The following is a 12,006-nucleotide window of genomic DNA, read 5'->3' as shown; positions in this document are numbered from 1 at the left end:
GGGTAGCAGTAAGTCAGGGGCTGAGGGTCTGGGGAAGAGGAACAGGAGTTGGGGTTTGATGTCACCTTTAGTTAACAGGTGTTTGGTTTGGAGTTACCAGAGTGGCTGGTTCAGTTTTATTTCTTTACATATAAGATCAGCCAAATAAAATAAGCAGCAGGGAACATGTGGTTGATTTGTTCACTCTCTTCTACCGTGGCTTTGCAGATAGGGTGAATATGAGCTTTGTGGCTGTATTACAGGACCAATACACCCATGATGAATATTTATACACAACGTATGAGGCATACATAGACTCCTTTAACATTTAAAAACACACATGACATTTGATATTTTAAGTAAACCTTTGTATAATTGCCATTTTCGTATTTACACAAATGCTGTTAATCCTCCACTTACCTCTTTTTATTAACTTTGCCACCCAGCCTAGTAACTCATGTCTGTCACCATTTTCAGCAGTGATTTTTTTTCGTCTTCTTTTTTTTTTGGTGGGGGGAGGGAAGGGGAGGTGGAACTGCAAATCTAATGCATAGTTGGCATCAGAAATTTAGGGCAGAACAGCCAATAGCCAGAAGCCACTGATAATTAGTTAAAATTACTCAAATAAGATGAGTATTTGTATTCACAAAGCAATACAGTCAAGCTATGTCTACACTACACCATGCTTTCAGAAGGCAATCATCTGGAAGATATCCCCGGAAGAGAGCTTTTGGCAAGAGTGCGCGCGCGCATGCACGCATGCACACACACACACACACAAAAGCGGATTGCTCTTCTGACTTGCTTTTTCAAAGATCAGATCTACACACATGCAGCAGACGGCTCTTCTGATCCGCTCTTTCGAAAGATCATCCACATCTCCAGAGGCACTTTTTTGCAAGAGTGGAGCAGGAAACACCATGGACAGGGTCGCATGGCTGATGAGCCCTTCCAGGGCCAGCAGCCAGTCACTCCCTTAAGGGCCCCTCCCAAACACCCTCGCTCTATATATGCTGAGGGCTGCTGACCTTCCCCAAGGCACAGCAGACCCCATACGCCAGCAGAATGGACCTGCAACAGGAGCTCCTCTTCCATGACATCCTCCTGGGGGCGGTCCTCAGATCCTGTTGCGTGTCCAACCAGCATACAAACACCACTTACAGTGGAGAGTGAGGGCAAACTATGTACATTGGGGGTTGGGGAGGAGGGCCTCAACCTGGAGGGGGGCACTACTCTGGGGTGGGAGTGGATGGCTGAGAGTCCCGCTGGTCCCGAGATCTTTTCCCACCCCGGTATAGGGTCTGTGGTGGGGCCGTGAGGGGGCAGCATCATGGGGAGGTAGGGCTGTGGGGGGCAGTGAGAGTGGGCTCATCTGGGGGCAGGAGCAGGGGCTGTCTTGGTGGGGGAAGGGGTGGGAACAGGTGCAGTGGGATGGAGCAGGCAGGCCAAGAATCCTGTGTGCTCCTGCAGGATGGCCAAGATGTTGCCCAGGTGGCCCTTCAGGGCGTCCCAAGTGGCCCACGGCCACACACAGTCGGCCTCCATCCATGTGGTGGAGCCACTCCACAATTTCCGCCTGGTGACAGGAGGCATCATCCTCTGTGGGCTGCTGCTGGGCCTTCCTGCTCCAGGGCCCTCATGGTGCTGCCAGGTGTGGTGACTGGTCCCCCTCCTCTACCTGGCTGTCCGGGACAACAGAGGTGTCCTGGCTGTCCTGTGGTGTGGCTGCGTGAAAGGGGAGGTAGACACAGCCAGTCCCACGTTACCAACATGGGGACAAGACCCCCAACCCCTGCAGACACCAGCCCCATCCAGCAGTGGGTGGCCATGGGGTGTTGCACATGCTGTGGGGTTCCCTGCCCATGCTGGGCAGTCCCTTTGTGTGGTATGGCCCTGGCTACCCCCTCCCCACACGTGCAGCTTGCAGCACTGTCCATGGGGGCAGGTGCTGAGTGTCAGCAGTGGACATGGTGGCATACTGGGAGTCATGGCTAGTTGGGCTGTGTGTGGCCCCAGGTCTGCTGGGTGTGGGGGCCACACACAGCCCACTGGTGGCTGTGGTGCTCCTGCCCCGTGATCTGGGGCGTGCACCTCACCGAGTACTTACCAGAGTGATGTTTCCTGCCCGTCGCCCAGCTCGAGGACCAGGACAGAAGATCTATGATGAGGTTCCCCCTCCTCGCTAGAGGCCTCAGTGGCCTGCTTCAGCTCCATGCATGGAGTGGTCCTTGGCCCCTGTTCCTCCTCCAGGTATGGCTTGTCCATCACAGCGTCTAGGACGGTGGGCAGTCAGGAGCTGTCCATGGGTCCCGGGAGGCTGTGGATCTCCCAGTAGTAGGGGAAGGATGTGGGTCCTGCCCTGTAGAGGCCCATGGTGTCCGAGACCTGAGCATAGCCATGCTGCAGCTCCTTCATCTTGCTCTGCACCTGGTCAGGGTTGTGGGCAGAGTTAGTATATCAAAGAAGGCTGATCACCTGGAAAACGCACAGACTCACTTCTTTTGGCCACGTCTATGCTACAGCGCTCTTTCAAAAGATGATCTTCCAGAAGATCTCTTCTGAAAGATCTTTGGATAGAGAGCATCCACCCAGCCCTCGGTACCTCCAAAGAATGGGCCAGGTATCGAAAAATCCAGCGTCATGAGGGCTGATCTTTCGAAAAAAAGGGGCTCTTCCTGATCCCGGAACAGAAGAGGGCTTTTGGAAGAACAGCCACATTTCTTTTGATTTCGGATTGAAAGAGTGCATTTTATGGGTAGACACTCCACATGTTCTTTCAAAAAAGAGCCAGATTTTCCAAAAGAACTTGCTAGTATAGACACAGCCTTTGCTGGGGACCGCTAAATGCTTATACATGAAAGAAAAAATAGTATTGACTACAGAAATGAAACAAGCACAGACAGTTATGTGTACAAAACGTGATCAATTCTTTGCAATTCTTGCAGATACTGTGACAATCCAGGTCAGATACAGTAGGATACTTAAATGCTGATGCAAGAAACAAGGAGCTGTGTGACCTTTCAAGGCCTTTAGTGAATTACACATAAACTTATACAAGGCAACAGTTTTTGTGAATCATAGATGTATATAATTCATATGACTGATGAGAGGATACATTTATAAATGTGAAAAAGATCAGTTTTAGCCAGTTTTTTGCTTTATTTCATTCATAAGGTTTTTTTTTTCAGAGAGTGTACAGCTATTCTGGATAATATACATGACACCACTTTGGAGTAAAGAATTTGGTAAGCATAATCTGAAATGCTTTGGCAATTTGATATTTCCAAGGGGTATTTTCTGCTTAACCAACTGGTTATCACTAAATCATGAATATGACTTTATTTAAAAAAGACATAGCATATGGCTGATCATTTCACATATTTTTCACATAATTAAAAAAGTCCTTTTAAAATGGTTTGGATTTGTAAGCACAAATAACATCACTGATAGCATGGTGTAAGTAAAAACATTTAAAATCCTGATCAAAATGGCCACAGAATCATTGTACATTCCCCAAATAAAGCCAGATTGGAACTTGAGGGAGGAAACAAAACCTTACAAATCAGTAGCATTTTGGCATAAGAGATATAGATTCTCTTCATTGCCCTTGATTTTACATAAAATACTGCTGAATATTTTAAAACATATTTAAATTTGTAAGAGTGAATTTTGGTTGATTTGTTTCTAAATAACTGAAAGTTGAAACTAAAAAGGTGTTTACACAATATACATATTTCATTACTTACAAAGAGAAATAAGCTTAACGCTTCATATTAAAAACCTGGGATACAGTAGGGTTAGTAGCACCATGAAAAGTGTTTTTCAGAACTGCAGTCTTGTTATTTTAGACATACTCAGTGCATTGTGTTTTGTTGTTTTTCTCTTGGTTGATCAAAAGAGTGCTGTTTTGGTATTTTGAGTGAAATAAAATCTTCATCTTCTGATCTTTTGTAAACCTCAAGCATCTTTTCCATTTCCAAGAGATTAATTCCTTTGTGTTAGTCCTTTTGCCAAATATGCACCAGGCACCCTTGGATTGGCACTTTGGTGAAGTACACCTGAAATCTGCACTATCAAAACAGTTTGGGTTCTTTTTTTCCTCTTTTCTTTCTCCACAGTAGCACCATTGTTGTAGCTGGATGACAGTGCACCCTAGGAAATCTTATTGTTTTACAAAAATTCTCCAAGATGTTACGTCCTCTTCATACAAACTTGACAACGACTTACACGTGTCCTCAGGTCTCCAGCTTTCAATGTCTCTGACTGAGGTTTACTGGTTGATGGAAACACAAAACACAAGGTTAGCTTTTCTTATTCTGACAGGAGTCTGAACTTGCAAGGTGCTGATTGTCTTTCACATCTCTAGGACTTAAGGATGTGCCTTCCAGAAAGGGAACTGTGTGTGCTTCACACCTTCCTTGGTCAAGCACTCATTCCATTTCTCTTCCTAAAATCCCTCAGGAGTTGATAGCAGCTTTAGTCAAGTATTTCAATAAACAGAAGGTGGTGTGCCAGCAAACTATTTTAGCTCCACATGCCAGACAATGGAGTGCAGTCTACAAATACTGGATTGAGTAAGGTGTGTGTTTTAGAAATGACATTTGTTGGTCAATTACAAAAGAAAACACTATTTCTTCCTCCCCATTTACACCTGTAATTTCTGAATTTCTCATTTGGATAGAATTATTTCATGATAAAATGACACTGTTCAAGTAGGTGAAAATGTAAAGACAGATTTAACAAATTATTTCTTTCTGCTGTTTAAGGGCCCATAGGGTGAGCGATTATTTTTTTTTTAAAAAAAAATGTCCACTTAGGTCATGAAAGTCACCTGCCACCAACACTACCCAGCACTCACACACTAAACCCAACAAGTAAAATTAGATCAAAGTAGAATAGCCTACTACTATCTTCTACTATCTCCTTATAAGGACTGAGGTGCTCCAGTGCCTGAACACCTACAACGGCAGGGAAATGACAAAGAAGTGAGACATAGCTAGAGAATTCTGGCAAGTGACCCAGAGAATGGCAGTGATTGTGAGGATTTCTGCCTATCTGACTTGGGGACAAATTTATTCCCAATCTCACATATTAGACCCTGAATGCATGACTGAAACCTGCACCTCAGAGAGCGAACACTCAGAGCCAGATCAGAGGCCTCAACCTTGCTGTTCAATTATCATCTCCAGCTGTGGCCATGCCTGAAGGAGGAGATTTAAAAACAAAACAAAGCAAAACACCACACACACTGTGGAAGGAAAATAATTTCTTCCTGACCCCCTGCTGGTATCTGGCTGAAACCATGAAGCTTCAGCTTACATTCCTAACAAACTGGAAGTGAATCCCTAGCTGTTGAGCGCTGCCCCTACCATCACAAGCAAGCCCCTCATTCCAATGGACATAAATTACTTAGTCACATATGAGTAGTCCACTTCTTTCAAGTGAATGGCAGAAGTATATTTTTGAAAGGGAAAAAGAGAAATAATAGAAAATAGTGAACCACGATAAAGGACAACGAAGAGATTAAAAGATCAATCAGAGTTACTACTAGTCAGGAAAACACATTAACTACCACTGATGAGCTCACTGCAAACCAATGGTATAACAACTGCCTAATGCAAAAATAAATGTATGACTTAGGTGTTTTAATGGGAAGTAATTTGATTCCATCCTGTAGATATCTATGAACACTGTATAACACATTTGTGTGTGTAGAGCTCATTGCACAACATTTGTGATATACAGCAGTCAGAAATCTTCATTCTCATTTGAAAGGTAAGTTGTCATTTGGGAATAAAATCAGTTTCTTTGAAAGCAAGTTATTTTTTCACAGAACAATGGTGCCACACTAAACGTGTGCAGGAAGTGGTAAGCGTATAAGCTTGAAGAGTTTGCAAAATTGTAGGGATGGTGATTGCAAAACTTCCACTGACTTTGGTGGGCCAGGATTTCATCCCTGTGCTACTGCAAACAATATCTGAGTTTGTCTAAATGTCAAGAAAAAAATATAAAAATAATCATTCAAAGTCAGAATCTGTGATCATTACTCAAGTAGAATAAACGGATCACTCTTTGAGACAGTCTCACTCGTTACAATGGGACTACTTTCGGAATAAGGCATTGATCAATATGAGTAAAGCTGTGGAGAAAGCAGCTCTGAGTCTTTGCAAAATAGGGATCAAAACGCACCCCAGCAAGTTTGACAAGATGTGAAAGGTTTCAGCAAGTAAACAAACTCCTGAAAAACTGGCCTTAGAAAGCATGACAGTCACACTTAGATGGTTTTACAATAGTTAAGAATTCTTCACCAAAGGATCTAAGTCATTCATTTGTCCTTAAAAGTAAATCTGATTCCCAACATATTCAGTACACAACAAGTGATGTTGAAGAAATAAGCTCTCTTACCGAAACATTTCTGCTATCTCTACAGTGGCCAGCCAGAAACTGTACGAATTAGCATAATAGTTACAAGTACCACGACCATGACACTCAATGAAAGGAGCTGAGCGGAATTCTTCCAAACACGAGCCTGGGGATGCCAAGGCCTGTCCAGAGCCCTCTGCACCGGCACTTGTGTGCTAGAAACGAAACAAAGTATAAGTTAAATTGGGCTCCATAAGCAATAGAAGAAGGCACTGTTGTTTCAGAAAGAATCACATTAGTTCTTTTTTCCTGTTCATTAAGGATATGTCTACACAGGCACTACGCAAATTGCATAGTTTATTTTGAGCAGATTTTGAAATAGGCTATTTTGGCTCGTGGTGCTGTTTAAACGGCATCAGATGCCGAAATAAAGCCTTATTTTGAGGCATCCCTGTACTCCTCCTTTTGATGACATTTACAGGGCTGCCAGAATAGCATGCCTGTTGTCTTGAAAAACCGTTTCAAGACAACAGGTGCATTGCATAAAGGTGGGCAACTATTCTGGGATTTTTTTTTATCCTAAAATAGCACCCGCCATGTAGTCACAGCCAAGACAATGCAGTACACAACATTGTCCTGTGGCTATCAATTACAGTGGCATCTGTATTGTGGGACATAATTGGTCATTCAACTACCATAGCTGGCAACTAGGAGTAAACTTCATTTCATGGCAACCACTGTAATTTGTACCAGAAAATCTAAAAGTTGCTAGTACAAAACACAAACAGTTAACAGTAAATTTGGAGAGAGAGGAAGGAAGAGGCCCTTACCATCATGAAAGAATAACCAATCCAAAGAGAGTCCCAGCCTTGTGGACATGATGGAATTTGAATCGTCTGACTATGGACAGCTATAACCATTGCTGGTGCTTCACACACAGCACATCTGAACATGACGAGAGGTTTAAAAGAAACATGACAACATTAAAATAATGTACAAAATCAGCCAAATAAAAATCTTATTTCAGGAGAACTTAGCAAAATGACAGTAAAAATTGGGAAAGAGAAGTTACTCACCGTAGTAACGGTGGTTCTTCGAGATGTGTCCCTGTGGGTGCTCCACAATAGGTGTCGGGCTTGCCCGGCACCGCAGATTGGAAATCTTCCAGCAGTTTCTCCTGGATCGCACATGCGCCAGCGCGCGCCGCTCCCCTGCGCGCCCCCGGCGACGTGCGCGATCTGGTCCCCACCAGTTCCTTGACCAACCGCCTCAAATGCTTCTGAAAAACACTAGACAGAGATCCGAAGCAGAGAGGATGGGCGGGTGGTGGAGCACCCACGGGGACACATCTCGAAGAACAACCGTTACTACGGTGAGTAACTTCTCTTTCTTCTTCGAGTGGCCCCGTGGGTACTCCACAATAGGTGACTACCCAGCAGTAACCCAAGTAAGGAGGTGGGTAATCCGTTTATGTGCAGCTTGCCCCCGAGAGGACTGCTGTCGACAGATGGGTATCCTCTTCGAATACCTGGTGCAGGGCACAATGCTTGGCGAAGGTGTTGTAGGATGACCAGGTCGCCGCCCTACAGATCTCTTTCAACGTGATGCCCTTGAAGAAGGCTGTTGACGCCACCACCGCCCTGGTGGAGTGAGCCCTGGGTGGGGCCAGCAAAGGGGTCTTTCGAAGCTCGTAACACATTTTTATACATGACACAATGTGCTTTGAAATTCTCTGTGAAGAGAGGCCTTCCCCTTTTGACCTGGGAGCGAGAGACACTAGGAGCCTGTCCGTTTTCCAGAAGGACTTAGTTCTGTCTATATAGAAGGCCAATGCCCTCCTCACATCCAGGAGATGCAGGCGTGCCTCCTTGCTGGAGCTGTGAGGCTTCGGGTAAAATGAGGGTAAAACTATTGGTTCGTTAAGATGGAACTCTGAAGAAACTTTTGGAACAAAGGCTGGGTGCAACCTTAAGGTTACCGCCTCCTTTGAGAACACTGTGCAGGGTGGCGTTGCCATCACTGCTGCCAGCTCACTCACCCTGCGGGCCGACGTAATTGCAAGAAGGAAGACTGTTTTTATCGTAAGGAGACGTAGGGGAACTGTGGCTAATGGTTCAAAAGGTGGACCCGTTAGCGTGCTGAGCACCAAGTCCAAATTCCACGATGGTAGAAGCGGTTTCTGAGGAGGGTACAGGTTTACCAGCCCCTTCAAGAACCTGGTAACGATAGGATGGGCGAAAACCGTGGGCCCTTCCTCTATATGCTGAAAGGCTGATATGGCAGCGAGGTGGACTTTTAGCGAGGATAAAGAAAGCCCGCCCCTCTTGAGGTCCAATAAGTATTCTAGTATTACCGGTATAGGAACGTCAAGGGGAGCTAACTGCTTGGCGGAACACCAGGCTGTGAATCGAGTCCATTTCTGTTCGTAAGTCTTCCTGGTGGAGGTCCTTCGGCTACCTTCCAGGACTTGTTGTACTTCCTCCGTACATGTACTCTCTAAGGAGCTGAGCCATGGATTAACCATGCTTGTAGGTGCAGACCCTGAGGGTGCGGGTGCACTATGGACCCCTGAGCCTGCGTGAGTAAGTCCGGCGCCACTGGTAGAGGGAGCGGCGGGCGGTCTGACATGCGCCGAAGCAAGGGAAACCATTGCTGCCGATCCCACGTTGGGACTATGAGTATCATGCGAGCTCTCTCCCTTCTGGCTTTCTGCAAGAACTTGTGGATAAGCACTGTGGGCGGGGGAACGCGTAAAGTAGGGGGCCCCTCCATGAAATCATGAATGCGTCCCCCAGGGACCCCCTGCCCCACTCCTGCCCTGGAGCAGTACTGGGGACACTTCTTGTTGTACTGGGTGGCAAACAGATCGATCTGGGGAAACCCCCATGTATGAAAAATGGGCCGTAGCAGATCGAAGCGGATCTGCCATTCGTGCATGAGTGCGAAGCGCCTGCTCAGCTGGTCTGCTTTCACGTTGTGAGCACCCGGCAAGTACGAGGCTTTTAACGTTACGTTGTTGGCGATGCACCAGTTCCACAATCGGACTGCTTCCGCACATAAGGAGGAGCCCAATCCCGTGCCCTGTCGATTGATATAAAACATAGTGGAGGTATTGTTGGTATTGATCCCGACTACTTTGCCATGTAGGTAATCTCGAAAATGTTTGCAGGCGTTGAACACTGCTCTGAGCTCCAGTATGTTTATGTGCAGTGCCTGTTCCGCAGGGGACCATAGCCCTTGCGTCACCTTGTCGCCGATGTGCGCTCCCCATCCTATGTGGGAGGCGTCGGTAGTAAGAAAAATAGAAATTTGTGGTTGGTGAAAGGGCACCCCTACTAGCAGGTTCTTGGGGTTTTCCCACCACGCCAGGGATCTGCGCACCTCTGTCGTGGGCAACACCACCCTGTGGACAGTGTGGGATGCCGGTTTGTAAACGCTCGCCAGCCAATGCTGCAGGCTTCGCATGTGCAATCTGGCATTCTGTACCACAAACGTCGCTGCCGCCATGTGGCCCAGCAGCTGTAAGCATGTTAAGACCGGCACCGTGGGGCTGTATGTGATGACTTGCACCAGCGAACTGATGGCACGGAAGTGGGCGTCGGGTAGGTACACTCTTGCTGTGATAGAGTTTGTGTGTGCCCCTCTGAACTCTATGTCTTGTGTGGGATTGGTCTTTGACTTCACGAGGTTGATGACTAGGCCCAGCAAAGAAAATGTTTCCGCTGTGACGCGTATCATGCGTAGGACCTCTGTCTTCGAGGCCCCTTTCAGCAGGCAGTCGTCCAGGTATGGGAAAATAAACACCCCCTGTCTGTGCAGGTAGGCTGACACCACTGCCAGGGTTTTGGTAAAGACTCTGGGGGCCAAGGAGAGGCCAAACGGAAGAACCTTGTACTGGAAGTGTTCCTTGCCGACCATGAAGCGGAGGAAGCGCCTGTGTGCCGGGTGGATCATTATATGAAAGTAAGCATCTTGTAAGTCGAGGGCTGCAAACCAATCTCCATCGTCCAGTGCCATGAGTATGGAGGCAACTGTAATCATCTGAAAGCGTTGCTTGCGCAAGTAGCGGTTGAGGCCCCGAAGATCTAAGATGGGCCTCCAGCCTCCTGTTTTCTTCTCTGTTAGGAAGTAGCGTGGATAAAAACCTTTCCCCTGGAATTGTTCCGGCACTCTTTCCACCTCCCCTATGAACATAAGGTGGTCCACCTCCTGCTTGAGCCTTGCCTCGTGGGCAGCGTCCCGGAGGTGAGGCCTGGAGGGAGGCTTCGTCGGTGGGAGCGACTGGAAGGGGATCGCGTAACCCGTGGCTATGATCTCCAGCACCCATTTGTCTGTGGTGATCTTTTGCCATTGGGGGTAAAACGGTCTGAGGTGATGATGGAACATGAGATGAGAGTGGCATTGAGTGATGGTAGTGATAGTGCAGCCCTCGACATGCCCGTCAAACTTGTTGCCTTTGGGCCTGTCCCGAGGGCGTACGGCTTTGTTGAGAACGTCGCCTGGGAGTTCTGTACTGTTGCTGCTGTTGATGGCGCCCTTGGTTGTAGCCCCGTTGATACTGAGCACGCTGTGGTTGGTACGGGTAGCGTCTTTGCTGAGGATAATATTTTTTCTTCCTATATGGAGGAGTATAAATACCCAAGGTTCTAAGTGTAACTCTCGAGTCCTCACTGGAGTGGAGGACAGAGTCGGTTGAGTCTGCAAACAGCTTTTGCGTGTCAAAGGGAAGGTCCACGATCTTCGCCTGTAGGTCCCTCAGGATACCCGATGTCTGGAGCCAGGATTCTCTACGCATGACCACTGCTGTAGCCGTTGAACGTGCTGCCGTATCTGCCATATCCAGGGCAATCTGGACTCCCGTCCTCAATGCTGCGTAGCCTTCTTGCACAATTGCCTTTAACACCGGCTTCTTATCTTCCAGAAGTGAATCCATGAGAGAAGTAAGCCTGGAGTAATTATCAAAATTATGGTTCGCTAGGTGTGCCGCATAATTTGCCATTCTCAATAGCAGGGTAGAAGAGGAATATACCTTCCTGCCAAACAGCTCTAGCTTCTTGGCATGTTCATCCGATCCCCCCGATTTGTACTGAGAAGTCTTTGACCTCTGCTGGGACGATTCGACCACCACCGAGTTTGGTTGTGGGTGACTGAAGAAGAACTCCATGCCCTTTGCCGGGATGAAGTACTTCTTATCCGCTCTCTTGTTCGTAGGTGGAACGGAGGCTGGAGTCTGCCATATGGTAGTGGCTGACTCCATAATGGCTTCGTCCAACGGAATAGCAATTTTGGATGAAGCCGGGGGTCTCAAATTTTTCAGGAGTTTGTGATGTTTCTCCTGCACTTCTGCCGTTTGAATGCCTTGCATGAAAGCCACCCTTTTAAACAGCTCCTGAAACTGTTTAAGGTCATCCGGGGGAGAGACATCCCCGGGGGCCATGGCCTTATCTGGGGAGGATGAGGAGGAACCACTAGGGTAAACCTCCCTCGAACTCTCAGGCTCCTGCGGCCGATGATACACTTGGTTTCTGGAGGATTGTAAAGGAAAGTCTCAGGGCTCTAAAATTAACTTCCCTTGAGATAACTGTGTTTCCATCCCCGATCGGGAGTGTCTACGGGGGTACTGAACGGCCGGGGGGGACCTGCCCCTGGGCGTAGGCCTGGGGT

General features: G+C 47.2%; 1 protein-coding gene across 1 annotated transcript in view; it reads right to left on the bottom strand.

Annotated features, from left to right (window-relative positions):
- Positions 1-2,882: 2,882 nt before the first annotated feature.
- Positions 2,883-12,006, bottom strand: part of COL4A5 (collagen type IV alpha 5 chain) — a 139,417-nt gene continuing 130,293 nt past the window's right edge. Inside the window, exons 49-51 of the mRNA XM_075008082.1 lie at positions 7,173-7,287; positions 6,385-6,557; positions 2,883-4,252 (exon numbers count right to left, since the gene is read on the bottom strand). Coding sequence (XP_074864183.1) covers positions 4,171-4,252; positions 6,385-6,557; positions 7,173-7,287 — 370 coding nt within the window. The 3' untranslated portion in view covers positions 2,883-4,170. The remainder of the gene's footprint in view (positions 4,253-6,384; positions 6,558-7,172; positions 7,288-12,006) is intronic.

This window comes from Carettochelys insculpta, chromosome 13, assembly GCF_033958435.1.
Source record: "Carettochelys insculpta isolate YL-2023 chromosome 13, ASM3395843v1, whole genome shotgun sequence".
NCBI lineage: Eukaryota > Metazoa > Chordata > Testudines > Carettochelyidae > Carettochelys > Carettochelys insculpta.
This window is presented reverse-complemented; position numbering and strand designations above follow the sequence as displayed.